The following is a 26,614-nucleotide window of genomic DNA, read 5'->3' on the forward strand; positions in this document are numbered from 1 at the left end:
AGGGTAATGTCCACTGACAAAGGAGAGAGACAAAGGGATGATCTCGAGGCCTTTGCCCAGGATCCCAAAGCATGAACACTCTTCCTTACAAGTCGTCAAGTCAATGGTGATTCCCAGTACAGACGCCCGTCTCAAGCCCTGGCTAGGCCTTCGAGCCCGCCTCGCCCTCTGCCTCTTTTCGCCTACTCTCCTGGCCCTTGCCTTCGTTGCCGCCAGGCTAGCCATCTCGTCCACAGATGTCGACGACAAGGTAGCAGAAGCAAAGACTAGACTATGGACAAGCTGTCGAGGCGTAGAGCTTGCGGCTACGACGGCAGCGAGCATGCCCCGCATCATGGCGCACAACTTCAACGAGGCCACCTCGCGCGCCGTGATGGACACGGTCCAGGGGCTGGGCAAGGTGCTCCTGCTCGGCATCGAAGCCATCGAAAATCTCCTCGTCTTTCTCGTCGACATGTATCGGAGTTTGTTTCTTTGTGTCATCGAGCTCGTCGTCAGAGGGTCTCTATCGCTCCTCATCAGTGCCGTCCAGCTCATTTCTGACGGTGTACACGCCGCGGCTCACGGTATCCAACAGAGCATCCAGGCATCCATCAATGGCCTCAATGACGTCCTTAAAGGCTCAGTGTCGGGCATCAATGATGTCGCCAAGCTCTTTGGAAAAAGCATAGGTGTGCCACAGATTCCCCAGCCGGACTTAAGGTGAGCGTATGGCAAGCGTGGCGTCGAAAGTGTGCACTTCAAGCTGATGTGCGGCTATTGTACGGTTCACCACAGTGCACTTAACAACATTCAGATTCCCAAGACTTTTGAGGACGCCCTGAGTAACATCAATGGCAGCATGCCCACACTGGACCAGCTCAAACAAAAAGTGAACGACGTAATCGAGACGCCATTCGAGCAACTCAGGGCCGAGATCAACGATAGTGGGTTTAGCTTCCTCTTCCTCATTCTGCTTTATTGTCCATCACCGTCACTGACTCTCATAAATGGGTAGCGATATCGAACTTCAATTTCAACTCGTCGGCCTTGCCGGTTCCCGAGCAGCGGACGGTGAGCTTTTGCGACAAGGCCCTCGACACCAAGCCAATCGATGATCTGGGCGACGCACTGCGTCACATCACTCGAGTTGGCCTGGGACTGCTAGGCTTGGCGGCCCTTTTGCTTCTGATACTGTGCGCACTGCGCGAATGGTGGTCCTGGAGGTGCCTTCACAAGCACGTCGAAAATACGCGAGACACCTACCTGCTCTCGCTGAGTGGCCGGGGCCAGTCCACCAAGCAGATCTCGATGCTCGACACTCCCTCTCTCTTTGCGCTCATGCAGCTCTCGACGCATCCTCTGATGGCAAAAGTGGGTCTCACGATCGCGCAACGATTAGGCATCAAGGGTTCGCAGTCCCTCGCCTATCTTCGTTGGTGGCTCGCCTGGATCTCACACCCTATTGCAGTAGCAGTACTAGCAATGGGCCTTGTTGGTCTCCTGACAGTCGAGGCGCAGCTCAGGGCCGTAGCCATTGTGAAGGACCAATTCCAACACCGATTCGATGGAATGCTCGATGGCACTGCCAATGGCCTCCAAGCGAACATCGACGCCTACTTTGGCGATGCCTCGAGAGACTTTGCCAACAAATCGAACACCGTCATTATCGATGCGCAAAACGGTCTTAATGATGGCCTGTTCAGATGGGTCAACGTAACGTGCGTCCTTTCGCTTTGCTCAACCTGTCTGGGCGCAGCTATTGATTTTTTCCTTCGCAGAACATCGACGATGAACAATACCCTCAACGAGTTCATGGATGGCATAGCCCTAGTCTTGAATGTGAGCTCGACCGACTGTCCGGAATGCTCAGAGGCTCATGTTCTGTTCTTCCTAGGACACATTCCTGCAAACATCCCTGTCCCCACTCTACCAGCCTGTGCAGACTTTTATCGACTGTATCTTAGGGCAAAAGGTGGACAAGATCGAAAAAGCTCTCACCTGGATCCAATCAAACGCCCACGTCTCGTTACCCATCGTCGCCGACGACGTCCTGATGCTGGACACCAATCGAACAAAGGAATTGATGGAACCCGTCAAGCAGGCTGCTTTAGGCAACGGTAGCGACCAAGGCGATCATCAGGGAATCCTGCAACGGCTGACGGGTGCCTACATCAATAGCCTGGAGAAAGAGAGAATCTTCTACGCGCTGCTCATCCTCGCATACGTCCTCCTCGTTCTCATCGGCCTCGTCGTCGTCGCCTTTGCATCGTCATTGCCGCTCAGCTCGAGGCTTAATCGCCGCTTCAGACGTCTGAAACTAGCGCCACCCTCGCCCTATCTCGAGAAGGGCACCTTGCCTCATCCTCAAGAGGACGCAGACGCAGTCATGCATCGCTTTTGCAACGCGGCGCCTGCTGAAATTTGTGCCCCTGACCTACCCGCCCCCATCTTCAACCTTCGCCGCCATCGAAAGCAATTCTCTTCGGCTTCATCGAACAGATCATCAACCTACGATGGTCTGATCTCTGCACCGCTTCCTACTAGTATTTGGCAGCAGCACACGGCCTCCAAAAGCTGGGATTCTCTCCTCGACGAGCGACACCTGGCCCAGGATCAGGCCCAGAAAGCAGAAAAGCCGTTGTCAGCTGCACAAGCCGATTCCGAGAAGCGGCCACGCTGGTCCTTTCCGTCTGCATCGACTTTCTGGGTCTCCCTGCGTCCATGGGTGGGAAGAGAGAAGCACGATGCCAAAGAGAAACGGCCCAGTCTCGTAAGGCCCTTTCAGCAATCATTTGCAATGCTGAGCATGCCGATAAGAAGGGCTCTTCAATGGTGGTTCATCCCCAATTCTGCTCCTGCACCCATCATGCAACCTGTTGTTCCACTCGTTCCACATAACTACGAGGATCCTGCACCTCAAGAGCAGCCCTCGAAAAGAAGGCGGAGCAACCTCCGCATCGACACAAAGCGGGCATCCAGCATGGGCAAAGGCACTTCCTCTGGTCGCAAATTCGACATCATATCAACGCCTTCGCCGAGGCCGAGTAGACGAGAACACCGGGTCCCTGCGTTTGTTCATCTCGAACGGCCAGGAGAGAGTGCGAATTCAAAGTCAGGATCGGAGGAAAGGGAAGTCCTAGGCGATCTTCCTCCTAGGCCTCTGCCTCAGCCGCCGGCTCCCTCATCGTCGGCAGCAAGGGTCGCGCCCAACTATCAAGCATGGCCCTATCACCCACCTTCCAAAATCAGGGCCAATCGACATGGGCTGGCATCTCTCAGCCTTTCCACCTCGACAACCGAGCGGCCATTTGAGACCATCGAGGAAGAGGCTCTGTACTAATATGATTGCAAAGGGATGTTGATAATGTTACCATGCGCACTCGATGCTTCACTCCTTGTCTTCTCGCTTCCGCTTCTTCTTGTCCTTCTTCTTGTCTTCTGCATCCCCATCCGGTCCCGACTCCTTTTCCTTCCTCTTCTTTGCCTTCTTCGACAACTGCCCCTCTCCGTCGTCTTCCTTTGGCGCGATAAAGCTCTTTTCCCTTTCCTTTTCCCGCTCGCGCTGCTTCGACTCCTGTCGCTTTTCGCGTTCTGCTTCGATGCGCTCCTTCTTCTCTCGAGGCTTGAGGAAGTACTCGCCCGATTCGATCTGGAGGTCGATCTTGCTTGGTTGCTGCGGTGGAGGGAAAGGTGTGTAGACCTTCTTCTTCTTCTTGTCCTTTTCTTTTTTCTCTCCTTCCTGCTCTGCGGTGAGGGCCGGCTTGCTGCTGGTGCCATTGCCCAGCGGGATGGTGTTTGCGTTTTCCGTCGCACCTGCCTCGGCCGAGGGCTTCTTGGATTTGACGTTGCGCTTCTTGAATTTGGGCAGGAAGCGATCCCACGACTCATTTGCCAACTTCGGATCCTTGGCCAGCTCTCGCTTGATCATGAGTTCCTGCAACAGCGACGTCATGTAAGCTTGTGGAAAAGAGACAGCAGAAAAGGACGATCAGCGCACCTTGATGTGGTAGATTGGATGAATGTTCTTCATGCAATCGACGATGATCCTCCGAACCTCCTTCAGACCCTTGTATCCACCCATTGCGCTGACCGTATTACCCTGCACGAGGACGTAGCAGCCGGTGAGGAGCTCAATGGCCTTGAGCGTGCTCCCATTCGGTCCAATGATCCTCTGACGACGCTTGACAAACCTCTCCTTGTTTCGAACAAGGCCTCCGATCTTGATGACATCCGACGTCACATCGTCCTGGAGGACCCGAACGGCCTGTGGGAAGGGCACGCTCCGACTGAGAAGCTTAATGAGGTCTCGAGCCTTGAAGAGGATGTACGGGTCAAATGTCTTTCGTGTCGTCCTAACCGTCATGCTGCCCTCGACGAGGTCTAAAGTGCAGGCAATCCCATGCTTCTCCAGTGCCCGCGTGACCGGCCCCCACACCTCCTTGAGATACTTTTCGCGATACTTGGGAAAGAGCGTTGCGAAGCTCGACTCCTCTGCAAAGGGCAGAGGGTGGTCCTCGCGCGTAATCTTGGGAATCTCCCAGTGGTTCACGTCGTCAGTGTCCCAGGGCTTCTCCTTGCGGAAACGCTTGTTCTTGTTGACGGGTTCGGCATCTTCGTTGGGTGCAGATGAGGTAGATGCCTCGGCTTGATCCTGAGACTTCTTGTTTGGCGCCATCGTCTGTCTCTTCCCCTTGGTTCTTCGTGGCGAAGGAAGTTGGCCGCTGCCTGTGTTCAAAAAAAGTGAAATTTTGGATTTTGAGAAAGTTCACGTGCAAAATCCACTAAATCTCCGCGGAGGGGGGGAACGACGCGCTCGCTCTCCATTTGGTCTGTTTGGCAGTGTTGGTCTCCAACGTCGACGAGCATACCCAGGATGGCCAGCAGACATGCGCAAGCATCCTCTTCGTCGTCCTCGCACGATACCAAGAGGACGAGCAAGGATGAGCCGCTGGGACAGGACCAGTCGAGCACCGACGAGCACCTCGAACTGCTGACGGAGCACTTTGGATTCAACCCAAAGTCATTCATCGACTCGCTCGTTTACGTCTCGAACGAACATCTGTACATCATGGGCGAAAAGTTTCACGAGCTTGTCAAAGCACAGCTCAAGAAGCGACCCAATGGCGATGCCGAAGCTGAACAGGTGAGTCTCTTTTTGAGACATATTCGCCCTCTCCGAAGTAGCAATTGTTGACAGGAAGCTTGCTATATTTGATAGGGAGTCCATGCGATTCTCACCCTGTTCGAGAACGCGCTGGACCACACCTTTGACACGCTCGAGCTGTACTGCCTCAAGAGCGTGTTTGGGATCACGTCGAGGCAGGCCAGATACATCACTTTGGAGCATCATCGCGGTCTTGACCTCCGTCTGGCCGAGGAGAAGACAAAGGGCAAAGGGTCGTCGTCGAAATTGAGCGCAAAGGAAGAGAGCGAGGCACTGAGTGAGCGGCAGAATGAGCTTGAGAGAAAAATCAGCGCAGTGAGTAAAGTCTTTAGATGTTGACAGGATCAATGAATCTGACACCTGTCTCGTGCTTCAGGCCCGGGCAGTCCGACATTCATTAGCACTGGCCAACGCTGCGGCGGACCAGCGACTGGCCAGAATCAGCAAAGTTGTCGATCGCTTCTCGTTTCTCGTCGGCGACGAAGGTGCAGCGGATGTCGAGACACCGTTGGCATCCACGCTTCCTCTGGCTGCGCGCAAGCTGCGAACAGACACGTCTGCGCTCCTCAAGGCGTTGCATGAGCTTCGCGCGACGGACCCGCTTGGCGCCAGTCTAAATCCGCTCCAGGGAGGCCGAGAGAGCGCAGGCGAGACTACCGAGGCATGGGAGAAGGGCAGAGAGGGTTACCTGGCGTGGGAGACAGGGCGCATCTTGGCAAAGGAGAAGAAGGAGGGAAATAGCACCGGCGACGCGACACCACCGGCCCAACGTGCTGAGGGCAAGAAGCGCAAACAGTCGAGCGAGGTCGGAGGTCGCGCTTCAAAGAGGACCGCGGATGACGGCAATGATGGCAGCGACGACCAAGAAACTACACAGGTCAACGAAGCTGTGGGAGACGCAGACCAGATGGAGGCGCTTAGTGCTGCACTGCAATGAGACACCCCATCTGCGCGGCACGCTGCGGGGTCAATCCACAAATGTAATCTACCCTTGATACCCGCCATTTCGAGGAAATGGACCCATTCTTCTTTACCCGACATGCCGGGTCAGCCAGTCCGACAGACATGTGTGCGCCTGAGTAGAGAGGAGAGGTGGCTTCCAGCCAGTGATGTCTATGATGAACAGACACGCCCCATCATCAGCATGAGCCTCGTCCTTCTCCGCACGCTCGAGACCGGATGCTAAATGCACAAGTAACGATTAATTTAAAGATTGCAGCAACAGATCTGATGTACAGTAGTCTCGAAGGCTAAAGCGAGCAGACCCTTTTCCGATTGATTAGTCAAATGACACCGCTCAGTCGTCCTTGTCGATAGGCACAACACCCAGCCTGGCCTTTTCCGCCAGCACTTCCCTCCTGTCATTGCGTGACAACGGAAGTAACGCGTCAGTCATTTTGCATTGCCACAAACCCGAACGACGGCCTTTACGTACCTCTGCCAATAGGTCGCTGCGGCCCAGCCAGGGCTTAGGAGGAGCGCACCGGGCAAGCCCATGAGGATGTCCTCGGGCAGGAATCGCCTCGCGTGGACCCTCTGGGCACCCCGCTTGATGGCCGCCTCGTCTGCGAAGCTGTCGATGAGGACAAAGAGATAGAGGGAGCCGAGCAGACCGATTAGGTCCCAAAAGATGGTCCATTGGGCATCGTTGTTGAACGTGCGTGCCGCATAGGCCCTTCTGAAGCCCTGGAAGCCGTAGTAGAGGCCGGCGTAGTAGAGGCCCAGGCAAATGTAGCCCATCATGCGGTACGACTCGGAAGTGGCAAGCCGGGGCTTTGAGACGTCGCCATTCTCATCGATGGCCGCTTTGACCCGTGACGAGGCAAAGGCGAGCGGGATGAGGAACAACGGAAAGAACTGAAAGGCAATGTTGACGAGGAGCCACTCTCGGCTCTCCACGGGCAGAAAGACGGTGCCGATAATCGTGGCGACCGTTGCTGCTCCTACGAGCTGGGCCAGAAAGACGTTGGCGAAGCTGGAAGAGGGGAGAGGATGGACCGAGAGGGGTTTCTTGCTCTCTGACCACCGAACGTAGGCGTAGGCAGGTAGGTAGAATAAGGGCGTAGCGGCACCGATGCACATCACTTGGCCCAGCGTGGCCGCGACGGCGTACGTGGTGATGTGAAGCAGAGGGTGCCGACCGTGCTTGATAGACTCGACTGCAGCAAAATTGAACATCGGCGCACCCACCGCCGTGATGATGAGGAAGAGTGCCTTGCCTGTGTCGTCTCGAAGAAGGTCTTTGAAGACGGCAATAGCAATCAAGAAGGCGCGAAATAGCGTCTGTGCGTGCGCCTCGAGGAACGCCGACGTCGCAGCATCGGGCCAATCGTGAGCTACATTGATTCTAGACTTGATTTGGCGGGTGGAAAGTTCCAGAAGTTGACTGACGGACCTTTCCGGGCTGTTCCAAACGGCGGTGAGGTGGATGGCGAGGCCGAAAGCAATCGACAGCGCGCCCAGGACGATGAATGGCACCGCGCTTGGCGAAGCATCTTTTCCGCCTTTAGCCTTTGAAGGTGTCGGCTCCACGATCTCGGTGATCTTGGCTGTCTGCGAAGCGTTCTTTCTTCCCTTGGCCATCTTGACTTCTGTCGCACCAGTAGCTGGACGGGAGGCAAGGAGGAAAAGGAAGAAGCGAGGAAGACAGGCACGGGTTTGTGAGTCCGTGCGCGGGTCCCCCCTCGCGTGGAAAAAGACCTCAGGCTCGGAACACGGGCGAGCTTGATCCTGTTTCCTCTTCTCGAGACCAACGAAAGGGAAGACTTCGCTCAGTTGCGCCGCCACGAAGTAGGAGAAGCCCACCATGGCTTCGTTGATGCAAGCCGCCTTTGACTCGCTCTTCCAGCCGGGGCTCAACACGCCTATGCGCACTGCGATGGATCTGAGCTTCTATGGTCTCTTCATCGTCCTCCTCGGCTTGGCCATTGTGACAGGCGGCAACTTCCACGTCATTGCTCTCCTCTGCATCGCCCTTGGTCTCTTCTTTTCCATTCATTGGTAAGCACAAGTGCATTGTACGTCCCGTTGCCCTGCACCATGCTTATACCCATCGCTACCATAGGTTCCTCGCAGAGCTCGCTAGACTTCCACCTTCGGCGACGCAAGTCCAGCAGATGCCTCCACCAGAGCCCACGGCATCATCGGATCCAGGCAGCGCAGAATCGAAAAAGGACTCTTGACGACGAAGAACTAGGAAGAAGACAAGAAGTCAGGGGATTCACTGTCCCGGACATTTCATTGCGACAAGCTTGTAGAAGTAAACAAGACAGGGCGTGCATAATCATTGTATACCATGCTGCCGGAGCTTAAATTCCTCTTACTGCAGTGTCCTTCTCTGCAACCTCTCGCTGGATGTTGCGGATCCTTTCTTCTGATGATACAGCTGCCTGACTCGCTCCTACAGCGTCGGCGATGGATCCGACAGAGAGTGAACCGGCGGACTTGGAAACGAGCTGACAGATATTTGAAGATTTATGAGCACAAGTCTCATCACTAACACAGAGATATCTGTGATTCCTCACCAAATTTCCGAGTGCCACCAGAGCTCGATAGAAAACCTCGCCGTCTCTTCGTTTCGGGTCGTTCTCCGCTTTCAGAATCTTTGTGGACAAAGGATAAGCAAGGAACGTTTCAGGTACAAGACCACTCACTCCGATAACGAGGTCCAGCGTCGATGCAGCAAGCTTGACACTGGAGGGATCCGAGACGACAAGGACAGAGAAACTTTCGCACAGCGAAGCTTGTAAGCTTCTATCTGTTTTCAGCCTTAAGAACCACTCACTTGAACGCCACAGTGGCGTAGGCGGTGCGGGCATTCTTGTTGAGTCGGTCAAAGTGTCCCGATTTTCGAAGTTCCACGGCGATCTGCAATGCCAAAGCACCCCGATTAGTCATAACAACTTCGAATCGTCGATCATCCACAACATGAACTCACAAGTGAACCACTCTCTAGCAAAGAACTTGCCTCTTCCTTCCGACTGAAAGCGTTTGCAACAGCTCGGAGGGCGAGCATTGCCAAGATGCCCTTCGTTTTGTCCTGCTCTGCATCCGTTGGCCAGCTGTCTGTCCAAGCAGCGACTCTCAGTGAAGCCTTGGCGCACTCATCAGTCGGTGTCGTCGTTGGATACGCTGAAGCCGCGCGATAAGCATCCAGCAGAGGGAATCTTAGAGCGAGTGGCCACCGAGCCATGGCAGTCTCCAGAGGCGTGACGTTGAGTCGAGATTGGCCTGTGGCTCGCTGAGACGAGAGCTTAGTCAGAGAGGAAAGCAAGGTGGAAATCGCATCCTTTTCGTCGGTCGTCAATGCAGTTGCTCCAGAGAGTTGTCCATTGAGTTCGTCAATCTTGCTCTTCGCTCCAGCTTCGTTAAATTGTTTGAACGTCAGCGGTCGCGCAAGAGGCAAGATTGGGGGTGCAACGGGTGCTGATGGTCGAGGTGCGGCAGCTGCAGGCGCACTCGCTGATGTGGCGCCCGGTCGATAGCTGGAGGCACCTGTGTAGGGGTCAACGAACTCGTTGTTGCTGCCGAGATTGACAGCCTCCGTATTCTTCTCGATGAAGGCAACAACCTGATCCACGTATGTGAGCGGAAGCTCGTTGCGCTCGAGAAACTTGTACGCTGCGTTGTAAGGGTTCTCGGTGGCGTTGTATGGCAGCTTCAGGGGTGGAATACCATCGGCGATGTCGACGTCGAAGACGTAGTCGTACTCCTTTCCTTGGTAGAGCTTCTTTTGACCTGATCCTACGCCTCCCACGACCTCTCCAATCTTTTCCCACTGGTTCGCCGCCGAGCTCCACTGATGGGCCTCGACGAGCTCGCCGTTGCGTACCATGCGGACCTCACCCTCCTTGCGCCCCGGTTGCAAGAGGGCATCGGGCGCGGGCAGCGAGTCCTTTTGGACATCACCAACCTGTGCCTTGTTGAGGGCTTGCGAAGAGACGGTAGTCTCGTAAGCTTGTAGCTCCTGGACGTCCGCCACACGTTGCGTCTCGCGAGTGAATATCCTAATGAAGTTGTCGCTGCTGGCACAGGCAATATCTCCATTTGATAGACAAGCGATAGACCAGACCGAAATTGCCGGAATGGTAATCGTTTGCTGCAGAGCTCCATCTTTCATGCCCGTCAATTTTCGAGGATCAACTTGTAAAGACAGCTCTGCTCACCTTTCCAAACTCGGGCGCTCCGATCTTCCCCTGAACTGACAATTTCGCCAGAGCTTAGTGAGTCAAGCGCATAGACGAAGCTTGTATGCCCAGAGAGGACTTGGGACGGTTGCACGACTGCTTGGACAGGAGACGGGCCTTGTACGTTTGGGAGATTGTAGATGTGGATGTTGCTGACAGAGAAGAAGAAGTGAGCATTCGCTATCGCTGTATTGCTTCTAAAGTGGTCTGCTCACCCATCATTACCGCAGCTTGCAAAGGTCCGCGCGCTCAACATGGTCAGCCCTCGCACAGCGTCGGTATGGCCAACGAACTTGGCCACTGGCAACAGCATCTCGCCATCTTTGCGGCTGTGTGTGAGCGAGAACATCCGGACCACCTTGTCGGCAGAAGCTACGGCGGGCCCACATGAGCAAATGGCTTGGACTCGCATCTGCCAGGTGCTAGCTCACCAGTCAACACGAAATCCTCATCGATAGCCTTCACAGCCCACACTGCCTGTGCGTGATCACCCAAGACGGAAACGCAATTCCACTCCTTCCACACACGAGCCGTCTTGTCCCAGCTCCCGCTAACGACATAGCCCCTGGGTCCACTGAGAGCATCAAGAGCGCAGACATTGTCTTCATGTCCCACCAGGACGAAGTCCGGAGTAAGAGACGAGTTGGCAGCAGGATCCGGAGATTGTAGTGGGAGCGTAAAGGCATTGACCAAATGATCTTGGCCTCCGGTCAGCGCGTAGGCTTGCGATGGAGAGGTCATCGGTGAGCATACAAGGCACAATCATAGTTCCCCGACCTAACCCACCTTGGCTGCCTGTATCGAGCCAGGCGCTTGCGTTGACGAAACCGGCATGCCCTTCCAAGTTTATTCTAGCTTCGATATCTCTCTTGGCCTTAGATTGGTCTGGTCGAGCCCAGATTCGCCCAGTCCCATCTCGAGACGCTGACAATAGTAAGGGCTTCAACGGGTCGCCCAGGTGGAGAGCCGAGAGGCTTCGAACCTATGGACAGCTACCGTTTCAGCGCGACAGTCATAGCTTCGGAGAGTCGCAACTTACATCGCCTGTGTGACCCTGAAGCTGCTGGGAGAGCTGGAACCTTGCTACCATGTCAATTGAGTGCGGGTGTTGAGTCTTGGAAGGGGCGTTACCAACAAGGGCCACGCAATCTTCCATTGGGCACGGACCATCGAAACACGTGAAGCTGGGCCAGAAAAAAAGTTGCGGGTAAAAGCTAGGGAGCCAAGAAAGTGGCTGTTGCTTCGACACCATCTAGCAGTGAGGACGAAGAGGACAACTTCACGACGGCGTCCAACCTACACATCAATCGCGGCTCGCGCGGGCCCATATGGCTGGCGAAATCGCGAGCCGCGGCCGAAGGCGGGAGTGACGATGTCTCATTCCAATACGCACGCTCTCTCTCAGTCAGTGGTTCGTACTCCACCTCAGAGAGAATATTGATAAGAAGCAAAGGTCCTGACGCTGCTGAGACTTATTGTGTTTAGCCCCAGAGCTTGAGTCACTCGAGGGTTTCGTTGTAAGGGAAGATTCGCAGTCAGATGGGAAGCTCCCCAGCGAGTGCAAGGCAGAGGCCGATGCGGAGCGAGGATCGCAGGCTGCATGGATCAGACCTGAGCTGAGTGCGCTCATCCCTTCGACCAAAGCAATGCAACGTCCAGGGCCACAGCAGGATTGTTTTGTCTTTGCGGGAGGCGAAGGGGGGAATGAACTCTGTAAGTGCCTCCTAAAGTCCCTTGCTAATCCATGCTCACAAATCGTACAGATATCACTGTCCGATCTCGCTCAAGCGCAGCTCATGGAATTCTCATTCGTCGCCACCTTTTGGCGACTTTCGTCACTACCATCCTCGGCGTGCAGGTCGCCCCTGTACGCCATAATTTAACCCCGACTTCGAAGCATGCCGGTCCATGGCTTTGTGTTCGGACAAGATCAGTGACCATCTTTGGCAGCATTCAAGCATCACATGGATCTCTGCGTCTCTTGTCCATTTTGAACATTCAGCACCTAAAGAAAGGCGACCGCACTCCTGTTGTCGACCCTGGAAATGTCACCTATCAAGCGCCTTCACAAATAGTGAACGTGGTTTTCCATCCAACAAAGACCGATTGCAGGGCCCTCACAATCGATGTCGAAGGCAACGTGGGCCTGTTCAAGTGCAACTTCATCGACTTGGCCATGAAAGCGTGAGTCTTTCCTCAATATCGATAATGTACATACACATGTCTCTAAGCTCCTCATCACCACCAGTCCATGGGCCAATTGTCTGTCGTGGACTTTGCTCAACGTACAGCACGAGTTGTTCGACCTCTTTCAAGAAGGACAATGGTCACTCTCGTGGGCTGGAGAGAGTCGATTTCTCGTCGGCAAGGGTAGCAGGCTCTTATTCGTCGAGACGCAAGAGAAGGTGAGCAGAAACTCTATACGCGCTGCCCAGCTATCTTTACTGAAGCTGTCATTCACACCAGGAGATCGACACGAGATGCGAGGAAATTACAATGCCGTCCTCGGTCAACTCGCCTATCCTTTCGATGTCGTTTGTCCAATCACCACATCGTCTCCTATGGCTTCTGACGGACTCAACAGTCTCGATCTTGGATCTTGAAGCTACATCGACGCCCAACACCTTCCTCTCAACGTGGCCGCACCAGCGTCACGCCAAAGAGCATCTCTCGATCACCTCGCTGCCCGGCGAAATATCTGCTTCTTCTTCTGCATCTACAGTATTCTCGGCTGTACTATGGGGCGAAAGCGGCCTGGTCGAGACGTTTTCTACTTCCATCGATGCGGCTTCGCCTCACTCGATCAGCGCCGAGACATCATCGCCATCTTTCAGTCTTCTTGCCAAGCAATGCGTTTGGCCACCTGCTATTACATGCGATGTGACTACTCCCGGGAATGGAGCAGATCATGTGATGATCATCCTCCTGGGATTGGACCAAAGCAGCGATGTCTGGCTGCAACGATTTGCATTCAAGCGTGCCGAGTCAACTAGAGATAGCAACGTCCTCGGCACAGTGACAAAATCCATCGTTGCACCACCGAGCCGTGCTCGAGAAAGGTGCAGGCGCCTCCTCGTCGACTTTTCAAAGGCGTACGAAGGCAAGTTGATGCTCCCAGTGGACCCCTGCCTCAATTGACTAAGACTCTTTTACAGCGATGATGAAGTACACTATGGTCAGAGATCAATCGAATGACGCAGTTGGCGAGGCGAAAGCCATGGTCAAATCGGCCCTGAGGCGGCATATCGAAGCAACATCGCCCTCGAGATCATCCTACACCCTGTGAGCGTTTCTTTTTGGATCTTCTTGGAATTTCAGCTGCTAATGTATGCATCTGCACGAGTCCAGACTTGAACTCATCGGATCGATGGGTGACTCGTCAGTCACACTCGCACCTATCACCCAGAGAGCACTCGAACTCAGTCCCGAATCCTCGATTCTCATAAACGACAGCTCAGCCTGGTGCGAGGCATCGCCCAACGCCTACGTGCTCGATGCTGTCGTCGAAGAGTTGTTGCTTGGAGGCGCTATCGACGCGCTCCGCGAACTCTTCGATTCTCCCTCCAGTGAAGGAAAGACTGCTACTGATAGGACCGAAGCGATGGAAGGAATTCGGAGGCATCTCGTTTCTTCCTGCTTGCAGGCTTCAAACGACACGAAGCTGGCGTCACGAGTCGTTCTTGGGAAGAGGCGGCGGGGAAAGTCAAGGTCGCAGTCGGTTTCAGGAAGGGCGGCGACAACGACGAGCAATGAGGGAGAAGTGGCTGCAGCAGCAGCAGTAAGGCAAGATGGCGCAGGGGAAGATAACATTGAAGCGCAGGCCCTGCAACAGGTCCCGAATCCTCCAAGGATTCAGCTCTCTCACCTCGAGCTCGGCGTTGACGCCGCTGAGGCTTCTGGCTCCCCCACGGCTTCGTCTGCGCCCTCTTCATCGCGGGACCGTATCATGGGGAATGGAGCGGGCTCATCAACAACGACGACCATGGCGGCCCGTCTCTTGCTCTCCGATTGGACAGTGGGAGCCGATCCGCGAGACTACATCTACGAAAATCCCTATGTTGACGTCGATGGCGAGGAAGGGGATCTGGGAGAATTCGAGGCCGACGGTGGCTATACGTCTGCGTCTGCGTCTGCGTCTGCGTCTGCGTCTGCGTCAGCCTCTGCATCTGCGCCTCCCCCTTCTGCGTCACAGCGGGTACGCAAATCGAGGCTTGGGAGTGGGGCCGGAGGGCGTCATCACTTAGACTCGGACAACGCTGGCTCCGGTGCGACACATGTAGGACGAGGTGTACCCTCGTCTAGCCTCTCGCTTTATGCCGAGACAGAGTATGGGACCCCGACAGTTGCGAGCAGCCAGCCTGAAGCAAGGGACCTCCGACCAAGCGATCCTCCCCAACTAGCATTTGCCAGCCAGACGGCTGCCTCCCGTCCGCCGCCCAGCAAAAAGCCGAAGCGCACCAAGAATCGTCTAAGAGGCTTTTAGATACCTTCACTCCATCGTTCCAATGTAATATGTCAGGTCTGAGAAAGGACAACCAGAGTGCCTGGATGCCTTGTTTTGGTTTCGTTGTTTGGGATGATCATAGTACATGAAGATGTGCGCGTAAAGAGGAAAAGAAGCCGATCAATGACCTAGTAGAAGAAGCCCAGGATCTTTCCTGCGACATGCTTCCTACGGGCCTCGTGGTGGTCGAGGACACCAGCCGAGGTGGTCAAGACGATGATACCGAACGAACGGGCGGGGAGCAGCTGCTCGACCCACTGCTCAATTCGGCCAAGAGGAACGTTGAACCGGGGGCTGATGACACCGCACTTGTTGACACGGCCCAGCAGCTGGATCACGACCTTGCCGGAGCGGTGGTCGTCGATCTCCTCGAACTCGCCGATGTAGCCTGCGAGATTCGGACGAACATTAGTAACTGTTCACTTTAAGGAATGTTTCTTCTATTTCGCTGATAGGGCCAGCATGCCATTGGAGGCTGTCCCAGTAAGAATGGAGAAGGAGGAGAATATTGATCTTCCGGACCCTTAAAGATGGGCGTTGGTGGGAGCAGAAGCCAATTCGCCCAACAGTTATAAGCCCGGTGGTGCTGGCCGCCGGCCTCCTTCTCCTTTTCTCCTAGCATGCCACTCCATCGTGAGACTCACCGTGCTTCTGCATGACGCTGAGGAACTTGATGACGACCTTGGACGAAGGCCGGATGAGGACCTGTCGCTTGCCCTTGCGCTCGGCGTTGACGATGCTGTTAAGCGCGTCGTTGAGGACGGAAATGCGGACCATCTTTCAAGATTTGGCGGTGGTGGTTGTGTTGGAGAGTGGGTGGGAATCTGTATGCTCCTGCTGGACGGGTACAGAGGTATTCAGCCATCTGTTCCGACCAGCTCCTTCTGCGACGACGACATCTCCTCTTCTCTCTCGAGACGGACGCGCGGGCGAGCCTGCGAATGTGAGAGCGACCAATTGAACAAAAGGTCCCTTTCCCAATCGTTTTCTGTCCCCCCGCTACCCCTTCCCTGCCGTCAAGTTGCCGCCGTCTTCGAGCATCGTGCGTGCCTAAACCCGCCACACGGAAGACGAACAAAGACAGACACTCACCTTGAGAGACGGGTTTGCCGATTGACGTTGACGAAGATGTGGAAAGCAAGGCGCGCAAGAAGAAGTCGAGCTTGCCGTTCCCCTCGCGCGAGAATTTCAATATTGAAACCTCTATATTAAAAATGTTGAATTCTACTAAAGTGACCTTGACTAAAAGCAAATTGACGGGTGGACCGCAGCAAGGCAAAAGTCACCTGACCTCGTTCTGTCCTTGGCCGAGGGTGGATTGACACACGGATTTCGCCCCTCCTTCTTCAAGCTCTCTCTCCAACTCATCCTCACTTCGACCGACGAGCACGACAGATAGTTCAACATGGGTCGCGTTAGGACAAAGACTAGCAAGCGTGCTTCGCGAGGTTAGTAGAGCGGCTTGTCACAGGTCGGAAGAGAGGAGAGGCGAGAGCGGTTGTGGGAAGCGGAAGCGGAAGGAGGAGGTAGACTGGCTGGAACTTCTTGGGGAGGGAGAGTGTCGAACCAAGAAGGTGGAACAAAGGTGTATGGCTGGCATAAGGAAGCAGAAGGAGATCGATGGAGGAAAGCAAAGCAGGAATGCGGAGAGGAAAGGAGGGAAATGGTCAGAAGATTGCAAAGAGCTGGAAGCTGACCCTTGCATTGACAGTGCTCATCGAGCGCTACTACCCTAGGCTCTCGCCCACGGACTTCCACACCAACAAGAAGACGATCGACGAGGTGGCCATCATCCCCTCGAAGCGTCTCCGGAACAAGATCGCGGGCTACACGACGTACCTGATGAAGCGTATCCAGAAGGGCCCCGTCCGCGGCATCAGCTTCAAGCTGCAGGAAGAGGAGCGCGAGCGCAAGGACCAGTACGTCCCCGAGGTCTCGGCCCTCGACGTTGCGGCCAACGGCGGCCTCGAAGTCGACGCCGACACCAAGGAGATGCTCAACAGCGTTGGCTTCGACAAGCTCCCCGTCAGCGTCACTGGCCCCGTCTCGGCCTTCCAGCAGCCCGAGAGGCGCGGCCGGAACGTCCCCGGTGCTGGCCGTCGTTAGATTGTCTCTTCTTTCACGACAAAAGGATCGACCAGCTCCGGACTCGGACCAGCCCTGCTCGGTCATGTATGATACATTCAAAAGTGCATGTCCAATCTCCATATGACTCTTGACTTCTGAAGGAAGAGGGCGCTTCGGTGCGGAGATCTGTGGCAGTAGTGTATTGCACATCCACGGCAGGTCTCTAAAGCACATGCAAGTAGGTAATCTCAGAATCCTTGCGCCCAAAGATGTCTGCAGATGGCAATCCAGAAGCGCTCGAGCTCATTCGCCTCGACCTTTTGTGCCTCTGTCGCTGCTTTGGCGGGAGCAGAACTCTGACGCTGCTTGGCATGGGCGTCCCAATCCAGTTCTCGCGGCGTTGATCGCTTGGGGCCGTCGCCGTCCTTGCCGCTGGCGGCTCCCTCGCTCGAGGCTCTCGTTCGGTCCCACTCGGCTCGATGCCACGCAAGTTCTCTTCGGAGCTCTCGGGCCCTCTGTAGATGACCGAGCTCCTCTTCCCAGGCCGCTTCCCTTCGGAGCTTAGTCTGGATCCGTGCCGCTTGCGTGAACGTCTGGTCACTAACAGCCTCTGTCGCGAGACCGTCCGTCTTCTTGTCCTCTGCACGGTCGCCTTCTTGCTGCTCTTGCTGCTCATGCTGCTCTTGCTGCTCTTGCTGCTCATGCTGCTTTTGTGGTTCTTGTTGTTGCTCCTGTTGTTGCTGCTCATGCTGTTCCTCCTCTCGCATTTGCTCTTGTTGCTGGAGCCGTTGCTCCATTCTGATTTGTTTGCGATCTTGCTCATCGGCCACCCTCTCTGCTTCGGCGCGCCTGCTTTCATCCCTCTGCGGCAGTCGGTCCGAGATCCAACCAGCCACCTCGTCCATGAATCCAGCCTTGGCCTTGGCCACGGCTGCATTCGAGGGTTGCTCCTCCTTTTCTCCCTCCTTGACAGCCTCTCTCTCCTCGTTTGTGCCATTGCTGCCCTTGCCGTCTTTCTTCTTCTTGCTGTCACCTACTAACCGGCCGAGGATCTTGTTGATGTCAATCCAGCTCTCCTCCTTTTCCTTTGCCTTTTTCTGCTTGATCTCTTCCTCTTTGCTCGGGTCCTTGGCCCACGCTTTACCCGTCGCCGGGTTGATCCTGCCTCGCCATCGCGGCGCGCCGCCTCCACGAAGATCCCAGTGGTCACAACCATCCACGACGCCCATGAAGTGGCCCCACTTGGCGCTCTCGACACTGACGAGGCCGTCGTTGCCCTGCGTTTCCTTGCCTAGCGCATCTCCACTCCCGTCCCGTTCTCCGCCGGCGCTTCGGCTCTCGGCTGCAGCGTCCAGGACGAGCTTGGGGAGCCAGAGCGGGTGCCAGATCGAAAGCCGGCGTGTGCGCGCCGCGACGCTGTAGTAAGCCACCTTGGGCGAGTTGGGCACCGAGGGATTGAATGCCTGGGCCATGTATCGTGTCGAGAGCATCGCATAGGCCGGCTGGTCCAAAACGGAGAGCATGTACGCGGAAAAGGATCCACCGATCGACGACAGTGCTTTTGTGAAGGCGGTAAAGTCGAGAATCGACGAGCCGTCCGACTTGGACTTCTTCTTGTCTTTTGTCGGCGATGAAGACAGACTTGATGCCGTAGCTTCTACATTGGGAGAAGCACCAGCCGGCGAGGTTGCGGCAGCCACGACGCTCGCCGTCAGCTTCTCGGCGGCATCTCCGACGTATTCTTTCACATCTGCGACCGTCCCTTGGTCTTCCGCAATCTTTGTCGCAGGCTCTTCTTTTGCCTTTTGGACCTCTGCCGACGCTTGCTGCTGCTGCTGCTGCTGCTGCTGTTTTGGCTGTTGTGGCTCGGGCTTTTCCGCGTCGTTGCCACTCGACTTGTCTTGCTTGGGACGCACAAAGAGGGGAGTCTTGAGGCTGTAGGGTACCTTTACCTGGCCATCATGGTCGAGCGCACCGACATGAGCACTTGTGCCTTGTTCCTTGAGCCTTTCTCGCGCCTCTCTGATCTCAGTCTCGACTCTTTCATTACCCGTGCCGACATTGGCATTGCACCAGTCCATAAAGGGGCTTCCCCGGTGCGGCGTCGCAACCGTCGTCAGGCTCACGGGCTCGTACTCTCCCTTTGTGTCGGGCTTGATGACGCTGATGACGTGCCGTGCATCGAGGCCGCCCATGCTGTGGCCGATGAAATTGATCTTCTTTCCCCGCAAGCCCGCTTCGGGACTCATGAGAAACTTGTGCAGCGCAAGCGCTCGGTCCGCAATCGCTCCCGTCCTGGTAATGAAATGACTCGTTAGTAAAAGCAAGGAGAGAGATAGGAAAAGTCTGGAAAGGAGGAGACAAAGACATGCTCACCCTGGTACACCTCGGACGATGACCTCTGCGCCCACCTTCTTCCTGAGGACGTCCAGGACAGAGGCCCAATAGTGGATCTCGAGACCCAGAAACGGCCCGCGCACATCGAAGCCATAGAGGCCATGGCATAGAACAATGGGATGCCGGGGCGCTTTGATGTCCTTGAGCAAGTCGGGATGCCACATGAGCTTGTTGATGTCCGTGACCTGGTCCAAGGCTTCCGCCCCTTCGCTCCCTTTACGCTCCTTCGATGCAGACGAGTGGACAAGCTCCTCTGGAGTGGGCTCCGAGTCTCTCTTTGCTGCAGTTGCGGTTGCATCACTCGAAAAGCTTCTCACCGAAGACGTTCGCCGAGGCTGCGATGTTGTCCATATGGGTCTTCCACTAGCATCCAAAGAAGCCGAGATGGGAAGGGCGGCTCCTCGTCTTCGAGACTTCTGATGTTGCTGCTGAAGGAGCAGCCTCCGCGTACCGTTCCGCACGGGATAGCCTGTCCGCTCGCTGATTACTTCGTCGTTGCTGTCGACTTCTTTGGGAATGAGTGCCGCTGCATCCTGTACCCGCTCGCTGGTCGGACCATGTTGCGTAAAGTGAAGCCACGCCGCGACGAAGCTCGAGGCGAGTGCGAGCCTCAGCCGGAACCGGCTACTGAGAATAGCAGGCGGCGTGCTCGTCGTCCTATTTGGCGCTGGCGTGGCCAGACACATTATCCTCGGGTGTTCGCTGCATCGCGGTCGGACCCTCGGCAAGGACCCACTGCCGCTGCCGCCGCTGGTGCTGCCTCCAGCTGCTCCTGCAGCTCCTCCCCGACTCGGGAACGCAGAGTCGCCAGGCACAGCTTCTGTTCTCGCCATGGATCCCCTGAGCGCCACTCGCAAACCAGACAGCGGCGGTGTTCCACAACAGAATGTCGATGACGGTGACCTAGTGCAGCCAAGCAAATGACAACCGGCTAACCTTTTTTTTCTCGAGGGCCCACCAACAAACGTTCCTTCTGAAACAAGGGGGGTCCAAAGTGGAGCACGCTCAAAAAAGCAGAGGAACAACGTGGCATTCTTCGTTTCACTTATTTGACACCGTGATTTATGCTATACAGCGACTAGACGAGGAATCCCATCAGGGAGCCACGGCGAAGCGTCGGGCGTATTCGATCAGAGCCCTGGTGGGACGGCCCGTGAGAATCGTCGTCTGGTAGGCCGTGTTGTGAATCTTTTCCTGTAGAGCAGAGCGAATGAATAGGATGTCAGCAGCTGACCCTCACAAGAGGGACGGAGCAGGACGCTTTACCCACCATGGTGCCAGCAATGTCCAAATGGGCGTACTTGACCGTCGCCTTCTGCTGCTTGCTGCGGTCTTCGAGGCCTCTGCAGGGAGAAAGAGGTTAATCAACGCTCATGAGCAAGGGGGTAGAGGGAGAGAACGCAACGCACTCGACAAACTGCTTGAGGAAGATGGCTGCCGAAGCGCTCCCAGCGGGCCGGCCGACATTGACAATGTCGCTGTTAGACGTGTCGACGTACTTTTCGAAGCGGTCGCTCAGCGGCATTCTCCAGAACGGGTCGTCTTCGGCCTCTCCACAGGCCTTGATGCCCTGCCACAGGCTCTCGTCTTCGACGAACGCGCCCGTGTACTCGTGGCCCAAGGCGTGGAGAATGGCTCCGGTCAACGTGGCCACGTCGATGAGCACGGCAGGCTTGAACTCGCGCGAGACGTATGTTAAAGCATCAGCAAGGACCAGTCGTCCCTCGGCGTCGGTGTTGTCGACCTCGATCGTCAGGCCGTTCATGGCCTTGACAATGTCGCCCGGCTTGGTAGCATGGCCGCTCGGCATGCTATACGTCATCATATCAGAACCTGCTCCTAGCAGACAAAAGCAGAAGAGACGAGAGAGTCACTCACTTCTCAGTCAGGGCCGTGACACAGATGAGATTGACAGGGATGCCGAGCTTTGCAATGGCGTACACCGTCGAGACGCAGACAGCTGCTCCGCCCATGTCGGCACGCCTGTGGGAATGCAGGGTGAGATTGCGAAGCTCACCAGCACCACAAACAGTGACTCACATCAGCTTCATGCCGAGGCCAGGCTTGAGCGAGATACCACCCGAGTCAAAAGTGATCTGCAGGGGTCTTTATTGTCAGATATGCTTGATCCTGCATGTCCCATCCTAGGATGAGATGCAACTCACACCTTTGCCGACGAAGGCAAGCGTGGGAGCGTTCGGCGAGGTGGCACCTTTGTAGTGGATCTCAAGCATCTATTGCCGCAGATTGGGTCAGTTAGAAGGAGGTCGCCTTTCAAGAACAGGTGCACCGGCTCGAACAAACCTTGGCCGGCTCTTCGGTGCCGTTGGCGACGCTGAGGAAGGAGCCCATTCCCTTGCTCTTGGCCCACGCTTCGTCGTGCACGGTCGTCTTGACATTCGCCAGCTTGTTGAGTCTTTCGGTGACGACGTTGCTGAAGATTGTCGGCGTCAAGAGGTTGGCCGGCGTCTCCATGAGCTCCCTGGCCCAGTTCTGCGCCTCGGCGTATCTTAGCGAAGGAAGTTGGCCCGTCAGTAAGATTGGGGCCCTTTGTCAAGGAAGATGCATGACGCTGGCTGCAACTCACACTTCGCCCGTGAAGAAGCTCAGGGGCACCGAGGAGCCCTTGATCTCGTCTCCCTGATCGAGGATCTTCTCCTTGTCCGCTCTCGTCCTGCCTCCACTGAGCGGGACGACCTCGATGTCGCGGCCGCCCTGCTTCTCGTAGGCCTCGCCAAAGGCAGCGTTGGGTCCCCTCGTCTTGAAGTGGTTGACCTGCCAGAGGCCCAGGTTGGCGCCCGTCGCAGCGGCGTGCGCACTTGCGAAGCTGTCGACGGCAATGGTCCGCTTCGTCAGCTTCGCCTTGTCGTCACCCCCCTCGGACGAGGACGAGGACGATGACGGGTGGCCGTGCTCCTTGAGCGCCTTGGCACCCTTGGCTGCCGCGATACGGCTCCACTCGAGGTTCTCGTTGCGCAGGTACGTCTCGGCCGCGGGCAGCGTGTCGGGGGCCGTCGTGGGCGCGGGCTTCTGGTCGCTGGCGAGCGAGACAGCTGCAACGATGGGCTCATCGGGCTATATCGAAGAGGAAATGTCAGCAAATCCCACCAAGGGCGATCAAACGGAAAGTGTTCGTGCTCACTTTGGAAGGATAAAAGACCCTCAGCTGACCGGGCTTGGTGTTGGAAGCCCGAGAAGCGGCCCACTGCGAAGCGACGTCGATCGAGGTAGCGCGGGCCACCTCAGCGCTCGCAGGCTTGCCGCCAGAGACGCCGAGGACGATGCCGTCGATGGGTGCTGCAGACATTGTGGAAGAGTTGCGCAGGAAACGACAGAGTATGAGTGAGCTGCGAGCGAGGCGGGGAGAGAGATGGCGGCTTGATAGCGCGGACCGTGCGATAGCGCGCATGAGAAAGTCACGGAAAAAGCCTCAGGACCGCTGAGTCGCGAAGAAAGGCGCCCAGAAACAAGACTAGGACAACCTTAGCTTAGTCTGAAGCGGGCACACGATCCGCGGCTCTATGTCCGTCGGCGGTAGAAATCGCTAACGATATGGCAATGATAGAAGTACTGGATGCCGTGTAGTGTGTTGATACAAGTGACAAGAGGTGTTTGATCATCGAAAAGGGGGGGCAAGAAAGTGGGAAGGAAGACGGGTCTAAAGGAAACGCCGACACCCGGGAGAGCCACACAAGCACGGGATGGCGTCCTCTTCCTCACCTGAAGCTTGGAATTTGTAGTCATACGTCAGCTCCTGGCCGGGAAGAATGACATTTTTGGCGCTGGTAGACGACAGCCAGAGTCAGCTTTTGTCCACTTCCGTTCGCGGACAGGTCTCGCGGCCACTCACAAGAGAACGATGCGCTTCTCGCCGTTGAGAGTGAGGATCTTCGCGTTACAATTTGGCGTGCAGCAGTGCTGTAAACGCGCCAACAGGGTCAATTGGATGAGTGACCACCTCGACACGGATTCACTTACATTCATCAAACGAGCAATGTTGCCCTTACGTGTAGCATCGACCACGAGATCATCATCGACTCGGAAAAGGTAGGTGCTGAAGTTTCCCTGGCGCTCGTACATCTTCTCGCGCTCGTCGGCCACCTGCTGCCGAATGACCTCGCCCACGTACTCGATGACCATGTCGCCTGCAGGAATGAGTTCCATCGCATACAGGCCCCAGTCGTGAATGGGCGATTTGGCGAACTTGAGCTGCTTCTTTCGCGTGCGTAGTTGATTGAACTTGAGGATATCCGTGTCCGTCGCCGTATCCTTCTTATGCTGCTCAATACCTTGGACGAAGCGCCGTGAATCGGCACGATTGTCTCTCGCAGAAGCCAGGCCGATGGCTGCCTGTGGGTCGACAATGGCGCGATTCCGGTCAGGCAAGTGAGCGGCCTTTTCAGACGGAGGAATGCGATAGAAGCCCTCTGTCCGCGCCGATCCAGAGGCATGGGGACCACCCTGCTCTTCTGCCAGATCCTGCTCGGGCATGCCGGCGGCTTGCACCGTCTTGCCCGCATGCATCCGCTCCAGCGCCAATCGCAAGAAGTGCAGATCTTCGTCGGTCTCTGCGATACCCAGCTCGAATGGATCGGGGCTTGGGCTCCGTTCGGTGATGGGTTTTGAGACCTTTTTGGCGGTCCCTTTCTTCTTGAGAGGTTTCGCTTCTTTCTTTTCGTCGGTCACACCCGCCATTTCAACATCTTCGTCTTTGAGTCCAGCCAGCTCCTTCTTTGGCTTCTTTTGCTTCACCGCTTTCGCAAGCTTTTTGCTGGTCTTGGCTGCTTCCTCGTCCTCAAGGACCTGCGACGCTTCCACAGGCTCAAGAGGGTGTGCGTCGTCGCTTTCATCTTCGCTGTCGGTGAATATGGGCTTCTGCGTCGCCTTCGACGGCGGTTGTCTGTGTCGATGACCATCGTCGTGGCTCGGTGTTTCCTCCCTTTTGATCTGTTTCCGACTGGCTTTTGGCCTCTCTTCGCGGTCATCGAGGAAAAGCTGTCCTTTTGGCGCATGCAAAATCTTGCCGCCGGCCGACTTGGGATTCAGGAGATCGGCAATGTACGATTGAAGGACACGAGCTTTGACGTCGCGCACGAAGACGTTACCCATGTCACGCTGCAACAGCAGGGCGGCGTCCTCGATGAGTTCTTCCTCTGTCCACTCGGTCTTGGCCGGCGGGGCGCTGACCTGCCGAGATGCGTTGTCGTAATCATCTTCCACTTTGGACCTCTTACGTTCCGCCAGCGCGTCCGAAGACGGCATCCTGACCTCGATGTTGATGTGGAATCCTGAGAGCGTCGTCTTATCCATGACCATCCTGCAGCGATTCGCAGCATCCTTGCTGTTGAATGCAACGTACCAACCCGATTCATCGGCGGCAATCCATGCCGGAAGGAACGAGTCAAAGTGCTTGTGGAGACTCTGCATCGAGATGGAGCTCGATCTCACCCGCGGGACAAAGATGTAGGGCGTATCTATCGCCGCCAGGCGTCCGAGGATCCGACCAGTGTCCTCGAGCACGTCACCGTCTTCGTAATTGTGGCGCGCCCGCTCATCGAAGCGACTCCGGGACGCGCTATAGTGGCCTCTGCCCCTGAATCCCCTCAGATACTCGTCCTCATCGTCTGACCTGCCGCGCATATCCAGGTCGTCATCTTCCATGCGCCGGGATCTTCGTCGCGACCTGTGGGCATCCTCGACGTCCCTGTGTCCATCCGACATTTGTGCAGGCGAAGATGCGCCTTGAGAGTGGGAGGGTGTAGCCACCGATGAGAACTCCCCTACTATGGGAGATCCAAGGCTCGATGAGGAGGCCTCAGCATGCCTGGCAAAGGGGGAGCGTGCGTGCACCGAGGTCGCCACCGCTCGATGGTGTGGTTGAGGTGGCGTGGCTACCGATAAAGGCCTCGGTCGGCCACTTCGCGGCCCTCGAGGCGCATGGGGAGGGGGCATAGCTGCGACAGAACCAGGTGCAGGGTTTGCTGCGCCATCTGGGGCCTTTGCCGCTTCTTCGGGGACGTCTTGGGGTTTTGCAGGTGTCGGTTTGACCCTCGCAGCATGGCGCCGGGCTAGCTCTTTGCGATACGTCTCCTTGTACTTGTCCCTAACCTCGTTGTCAAAGACAGCCTTTACAGCGTCATGACCGATCCTGCGGCCATCAGACTGGGACAGAGCTTCCTTTGCCGATTCGTGGGCATTCTGCGGGTTGCTTGCCTTGGGCTTGTCGTCGTCATCATAGTCATGCACGTACTTCAGCCAGAAGATGCCGAGGCTCTGGCCCGTTGAGGGGTCCAACTTGAGCTCTGATGCTTCAATGCGCCCAAAGGCACGAAAGTGCTGGTTAATGAGCGCAGGCGTCGTCAAGGGCGACAGGCCGGTCACGAGCAAGGCTTGCGGAGGGGGCGGCGGCTTTGGCCCAAGGGAATGCTTGTCCCACTGTGCTTGCCGGTATTAGCATACGTGAGAACGACAGGGCCAGCCGAGTCTACAGCACAGTCACTCACCTTCCACTCAACGATCCTCAGCTCCTTCCTTGGCTTCAATCGACCTGCATAGATAGCCTTTTCGTAGGATGACGATCGCCGTCTCGGATCCGCTGTTCGATCCAGCACTGGATCTGTGCCGGCCGGTGGGAGTGCGAGGGCCTTCATGACCACAGACTTGCTTTTGTCTGCCTTCTTGTCTAGTGCCGGGTCAAAAGAGACCTTGAAGGGTCTGAGGGTCCGTCCATCTTTGCTCTTCGGCAGAAGGTCGTCTTTGAGAAGCTCGTGCGGCAGCAGAACTGATCCGAAAGACAAAGGTGCCGCCGGCGGCGGCGGTGGTGGCAGTCCATCCTCGGTGGGAAGCGGAGGAGGTTCCTCAGTTGGCGGAGGAGGTGGCGGGGGCGAGGGAGGCGGCGGAGGAGGAGAGAGCGGTGGTGGGGGAGGGGGTGGTGGTTGTGCAGCCAAGGGGAGAGCAGGGAAAGATGCGATGTGGTGCCCATTGAGCCGCCGCTCCCTGGTGTCCTTGTCCACATCAGCGACCACCTTTGCCTGTAAAAAGGACCGAGGGGCTGACGGAGGTAGTCTATTCATGATAGCAGCCGGCTCTGGGCGTGGTGGGGGCACAGGGGGGTTTCCTACCGCTAATGAGGCAACCCCATGACCCCCAAAGGTGGACAGACGGCAAGAAGGGAGTCGAGGTCACGCTCCGCGAGCGACGACTCTCTTCTCAAACTTGTCCGCCAGCCCTCTCACTATGAGCAAGGCTCTTCCTGTCAGTAAGGCGACACGGCTGCGCGTCTTCGGGTCAAGGTGATAAATGGCGAAAAAAGGT

At 56.2% G+C, this 26,614-nt stretch overlaps 12 protein-coding genes across 12 annotated transcripts; 5 read left to right on the top strand and 7 right to left on the bottom strand.

Moving 5' to 3' along the window:
• Positions 1-93: 93 nt before the first annotated feature.
• FA10DRAFT_292366 (hypothetical protein) lies at positions 94-2,251 on the top strand (the record flags this gene model as incomplete). Its single annotated transcript, XM_025524393.1, has 5 exons — positions 94-702; positions 778-926; positions 998-1,700; positions 1,761-1,812; positions 1,877-2,251. Coding segments are annotated over exons 1-5 (1,878 nt in total), but the record flags the coding sequence as incomplete, so codon positions are not given.
• Positions 2,252-3,310: 1,059 nt separating this feature from the next.
• FA10DRAFT_265334 (hypothetical protein) lies at positions 3,311-4,698 on the bottom strand. The gene is made up of 2 exons (XM_025521011.1): positions 3,980-4,698; positions 3,311-3,916 (listed from the first exon to the last, which is right to left on the bottom strand). Exons 1-2 carry the CDS (start codon positions 4,655-4,657, stop codon positions 3,371-3,373), a joined length of 1,224 nt encoding a protein of 407 aa, XP_025378675.1. The 5' UTR covers positions 4,658-4,698; the 3' UTR covers positions 3,311-3,370.
• Positions 4,699-4,817: 119 nt separating this feature from the next.
• FA10DRAFT_265335 (hypothetical protein) lies at positions 4,818-6,413 on the top strand. The gene is made up of 3 exons (XM_025521012.1): positions 4,818-5,125; positions 5,201-5,461; positions 5,523-6,413. Exons 1-3 carry the CDS (start codon positions 4,856-4,858, stop codon positions 6,081-6,083), a joined length of 1,092 nt encoding a protein of 363 aa, XP_025378676.1. The 5' UTR covers positions 4,818-4,855; the 3' UTR covers positions 6,084-6,413.
• Positions 6,344-7,770, bottom strand: FA10DRAFT_265336 (hypothetical protein). The gene is made up of 2 exons (XM_025521013.1): positions 6,582-7,770; positions 6,344-6,504 (listed from the first exon to the last, which is right to left on the bottom strand). Exons 1-2 carry the CDS (start codon positions 7,727-7,729, stop codon positions 6,444-6,446), a joined length of 1,209 nt encoding a protein of 402 aa, XP_025378677.1. The 5' UTR covers positions 7,730-7,770; the 3' UTR covers positions 6,344-6,443.
• Positions 7,771-7,952: 182 nt separating this feature from the next.
• On the top strand, positions 7,953-8,328 carry FA10DRAFT_284412 (hypothetical protein; the record flags this gene model as incomplete). The annotated part of the gene is made up of 2 exons (XM_025523916.1): positions 7,953-8,146; positions 8,211-8,328. The coding sequence occupies 2 exons, from the start codon at positions 7,953-7,955 to the stop codon at positions 8,326-8,328; spliced, it is 312 nt and encodes a 103-aa protein (XP_025378678.1).
• A 24-nt stretch (positions 8,329-8,352) lies between these two features.
• FA10DRAFT_265337 (PFU-domain-containing protein) lies at positions 8,353-11,449 on the bottom strand. The gene is made up of 10 exons (XM_025521014.1): positions 11,372-11,449; positions 11,119-11,314; positions 10,764-11,054; positions 10,548-10,704; positions 10,312-10,484; positions 9,084-10,258; positions 8,931-9,013; positions 8,800-8,872; positions 8,671-8,748; positions 8,353-8,601 (listed from the first exon to the last, which is right to left on the bottom strand). Exons 1-10 carry the CDS (start codon positions 11,420-11,422, stop codon positions 8,455-8,457), a joined length of 2,424 nt encoding a protein of 807 aa, XP_025378679.1. The 5' UTR covers positions 11,423-11,449; the 3' UTR covers positions 8,353-8,454.
• A 449-nt stretch (positions 11,450-11,898) lies between these two features.
• Positions 11,899-14,906, top strand: FA10DRAFT_68457 (hypothetical protein). The gene is made up of 6 exons (XM_025525642.1): positions 11,899-12,045; positions 12,096-12,516; positions 12,581-12,737; positions 12,802-13,432; positions 13,488-13,614; positions 13,681-14,906. Exons 1-6 carry the CDS (start codon positions 11,979-11,981, stop codon positions 14,813-14,815), a joined length of 2,538 nt encoding a protein of 845 aa, XP_025378680.1. The 5' UTR covers positions 11,899-11,978; the 3' UTR covers positions 14,816-14,906.
• FA10DRAFT_265338 (putative RPS22A-ribosomal protein S15a.e.c10, cytosolic) lies at positions 14,764-15,965 on the bottom strand. The gene is made up of 2 exons (XM_025521015.1): positions 15,481-15,965; positions 14,764-15,224 (listed from the first exon to the last, which is right to left on the bottom strand). The coding sequence occupies exons 1-2, from the start codon at positions 15,611-15,613 to the stop codon at positions 14,965-14,967; spliced, it is 393 nt and encodes a 130-aa protein (XP_025378681.1). The 5' UTR covers positions 15,614-15,965; the 3' UTR covers positions 14,764-14,964.
• A 250-nt stretch (positions 15,966-16,215) lies between these two features.
• Positions 16,216-17,000, top strand: FA10DRAFT_265341 (putative RPS17B-ribosomal protein S17.e.B). The gene is made up of 2 exons (XM_025521016.1): positions 16,216-16,284; positions 16,548-17,000. Exons 1-2 carry the CDS (start codon positions 16,242-16,244, stop codon positions 16,940-16,942), a joined length of 438 nt encoding a protein of 145 aa, XP_025378682.1. The 5' UTR covers positions 16,216-16,241; the 3' UTR covers positions 16,943-17,000.
• A 9-nt stretch (positions 17,001-17,009) lies between these two features.
• Positions 17,010-20,262, bottom strand: FA10DRAFT_265342 (alpha/beta-hydrolase). Its single transcript, XM_025521017.1, has 2 exons — positions 19,280-20,262; positions 17,010-19,198 (listed from the first exon to the last, which is right to left on the bottom strand). Exons 1-2 carry the CDS (start codon positions 20,131-20,133, stop codon positions 17,152-17,154), a joined length of 2,901 nt encoding a protein of 966 aa, XP_025378683.1. The 5' UTR covers positions 20,134-20,262; the 3' UTR covers positions 17,010-17,151.
• Positions 20,263-20,311: 49 nt separating this feature from the next.
• Positions 20,312-22,732, bottom strand: FA10DRAFT_265343 (hypothetical protein). Its single transcript, XM_025521018.1, has 9 exons — positions 22,443-22,732; positions 21,888-22,375; positions 21,605-21,809; positions 21,466-21,534; positions 21,341-21,396; positions 21,179-21,283; positions 20,710-21,111; positions 20,571-20,643; positions 20,312-20,494 (listed from the first exon to the last, which is right to left on the bottom strand). The coding sequence occupies exons 1-9, from the start codon at positions 22,605-22,607 to the stop codon at positions 20,396-20,398; spliced, it is 1,662 nt and encodes a 553-aa protein (XP_025378684.1). The 5' UTR covers positions 22,608-22,732; the 3' UTR covers positions 20,312-20,395.
• A 117-nt stretch (positions 22,733-22,849) lies between these two features.
• FA10DRAFT_265344 (hypothetical protein) lies at positions 22,850-26,595 on the bottom strand. Its single transcript, XM_025521019.1, has 4 exons — positions 25,804-26,595; positions 23,279-25,735; positions 23,151-23,218; positions 22,850-23,082 (listed from the first exon to the last, which is right to left on the bottom strand). The coding sequence occupies exons 1-4, from the start codon at positions 26,371-26,373 to the stop codon at positions 22,959-22,961; spliced, it is 3,219 nt and encodes a 1,072-aa protein (XP_025378685.1). The 5' UTR covers positions 26,374-26,595; the 3' UTR covers positions 22,850-22,958.
• Positions 26,596-26,614: the final 19 nt, after the last annotated feature.

Source organism: Acaromyces ingoldii, assembly GCF_003144295.1.
Source record: "Acaromyces ingoldii strain MCA 4198 unplaced genomic scaffold FA10scaffold_2, whole genome shotgun sequence".
Lineage (NCBI taxonomy): Eukaryota > Fungi > Basidiomycota > Exobasidiomycetes > Exobasidiales > Cryptobasidiaceae > Acaromyces > Acaromyces ingoldii.

Excerpts from the sequence above, each read along its gene's own strand:
- FA10DRAFT_265343 (XM_025521018.1), bottom strand. The coding sequence starts at position 22,607 with ATGTCTGCAGCACCCATCGACGGCATCGTCCTCGGCGTCTCTGGCGGC. Across the intron at positions 22,376-22,442 it reads GGGTCTTTTATCCTTCCAAA|CCCGATGAGCCCATCGTTGC; the intron begins GTGAGCACGAAC and ends TCTTCGATATAG. Across the intron at positions 20,495-20,570 it reads TGGACATTGCTGGCACCATG|GAAAAGATTCACAACACGGC; the intron begins GTGGGTAAAGCG and ends TCTGCTCTACAG.
- FA10DRAFT_265342 (XM_025521017.1), bottom strand. The coding sequence starts at position 20,133 with ATGGCGAGAACAGAAGCTGTGCCTGGCGACTCTGCGTTCCCGAGTCGG. Across the intron at positions 19,199-19,279 it reads ATCGTCCGAGGTGTACCAGG|GACGGGAGCGATTGCGGACC; the intron begins GTGAGCATGTCT and ends TTTCATTACCAG.
- FA10DRAFT_265338 (XM_025521015.1), bottom strand. The coding sequence starts at position 15,613 with ATGGTCCGCATTTCCGTCCTCAACGACGCGCTTAACAGCATCGTCAAC. Across the intron at positions 15,225-15,480 it reads CAGCGTCATGCAGAAGCACG|GCTACATCGGCGAGTTCGAG; the intron begins GTGAGTCTCACG and ends CGAATCTCGCAG.
- FA10DRAFT_265341 (XM_025521016.1), top strand. The coding sequence starts at position 16,242 with ATGGGTCGCGTTAGGACAAAGACTAGCAAGCGTGCTTCGCGAG. Across the intron at positions 16,285-16,547 it reads TAGCAAGCGTGCTTCGCGAG|TGCTCATCGAGCGCTACTAC; the intron begins GTTAGTAGAGCG and ends TTGCATTGACAG.
- FA10DRAFT_68457 (XM_025525642.1), top strand. The coding sequence starts at position 11,979 with ATGCAACGTCCAGGGCCACAGCAGGATTGTTTTGTCTTTGCGGGAGGC. Across the intron at positions 12,046-12,095 it reads CGAAGGGGGGAATGAACTCT|ATATCACTGTCCGATCTCGC; the intron begins GTAAGTGCCTCC and ends CAAATCGTACAG. Across the intron at positions 13,615-13,680 it reads TCGAGATCATCCTACACCCT|ACTTGAACTCATCGGATCGA; the intron begins GTGAGCGTTTCT and ends GCACGAGTCCAG.
- FA10DRAFT_265344 (XM_025521019.1), bottom strand. The coding sequence starts at position 26,373 with ATGAATAGACTACCTCCGTCAGCCCCTCGGTCCTTTTTACAGGCAAAG. Across the intron at positions 25,736-25,803 it reads TGAGGATCGTTGAGTGGAAG|TGGGACAAGCATTCCCTTGG; the intron begins GTGAGTGACTGT and ends CGGCAAGCACAG. Across the intron at positions 23,219-23,278 it reads ACATTGCTCGTTTGATGAAT|CACTGCTGCACGCCAAATTG; the intron begins GTAAGTGAATCC and ends GCGCGTTTACAG.
- FA10DRAFT_265337 (XM_025521014.1), bottom strand. The coding sequence starts at position 11,422 with ATGGTAGCAAGGTTCCAGCTCTCCCAGCAGCTTCAGGGTCACACAGGC. Across the intron at positions 10,705-10,763 it reads TGAGGATTTCGTGTTGACTG|CTTCTGCCGACAAGGTGGTC; the intron begins GTGAGCTAGCAC and ends GGCCCGCCGTAG. Across the intron at positions 8,749-8,799 it reads CGCTGGACCTCGTTATCGGA|ATTCTGAAAGCGGAGAACGA; the intron begins GTGAGTGGTCTT and ends TTGTCCACAAAG.
- FA10DRAFT_265334 (XM_025521011.1), bottom strand. The coding sequence starts at position 4,657 with ATGGCGCCAAACAAGAAGTCTCAGGATCAAGCCGAGGCATCTACCTCA. Across the intron at positions 3,917-3,979 it reads ATCCAATCTACCACATCAAG|GAACTCATGATCAAGCGAGA; the intron begins GTGCGCTGATCG and ends TCGCTGTTGCAG.
- FA10DRAFT_265335 (XM_025521012.1), top strand. The coding sequence starts at position 4,856 with ATGGCCAGCAGACATGCGCAAGCATCCTCTTCGTCGTCCTCGCACGAT. Across the intron at positions 5,126-5,200 it reads GCGATGCCGAAGCTGAACAG|GGAGTCCATGCGATTCTCAC; the intron begins GTGAGTCTCTTT and ends TATATTTGATAG. Across the intron at positions 5,462-5,522 it reads TTGAGAGAAAAATCAGCGCA|GCCCGGGCAGTCCGACATTC; the intron begins GTGAGTAAAGTC and ends CTCGTGCTTCAG.
- FA10DRAFT_265336 (XM_025521013.1), bottom strand. The coding sequence starts at position 7,729 with ATGGCCAAGGGAAGAAAGAACGCTTCGCAGACAGCCAAGATCACCGAG. Across the intron at positions 6,505-6,581 it reads GCAGCGACCTATTGGCAGAG|GAGGGAAGTGCTGGCGGAAA; the intron begins GTACGTAAAGGC and ends ACGCAATGACAG.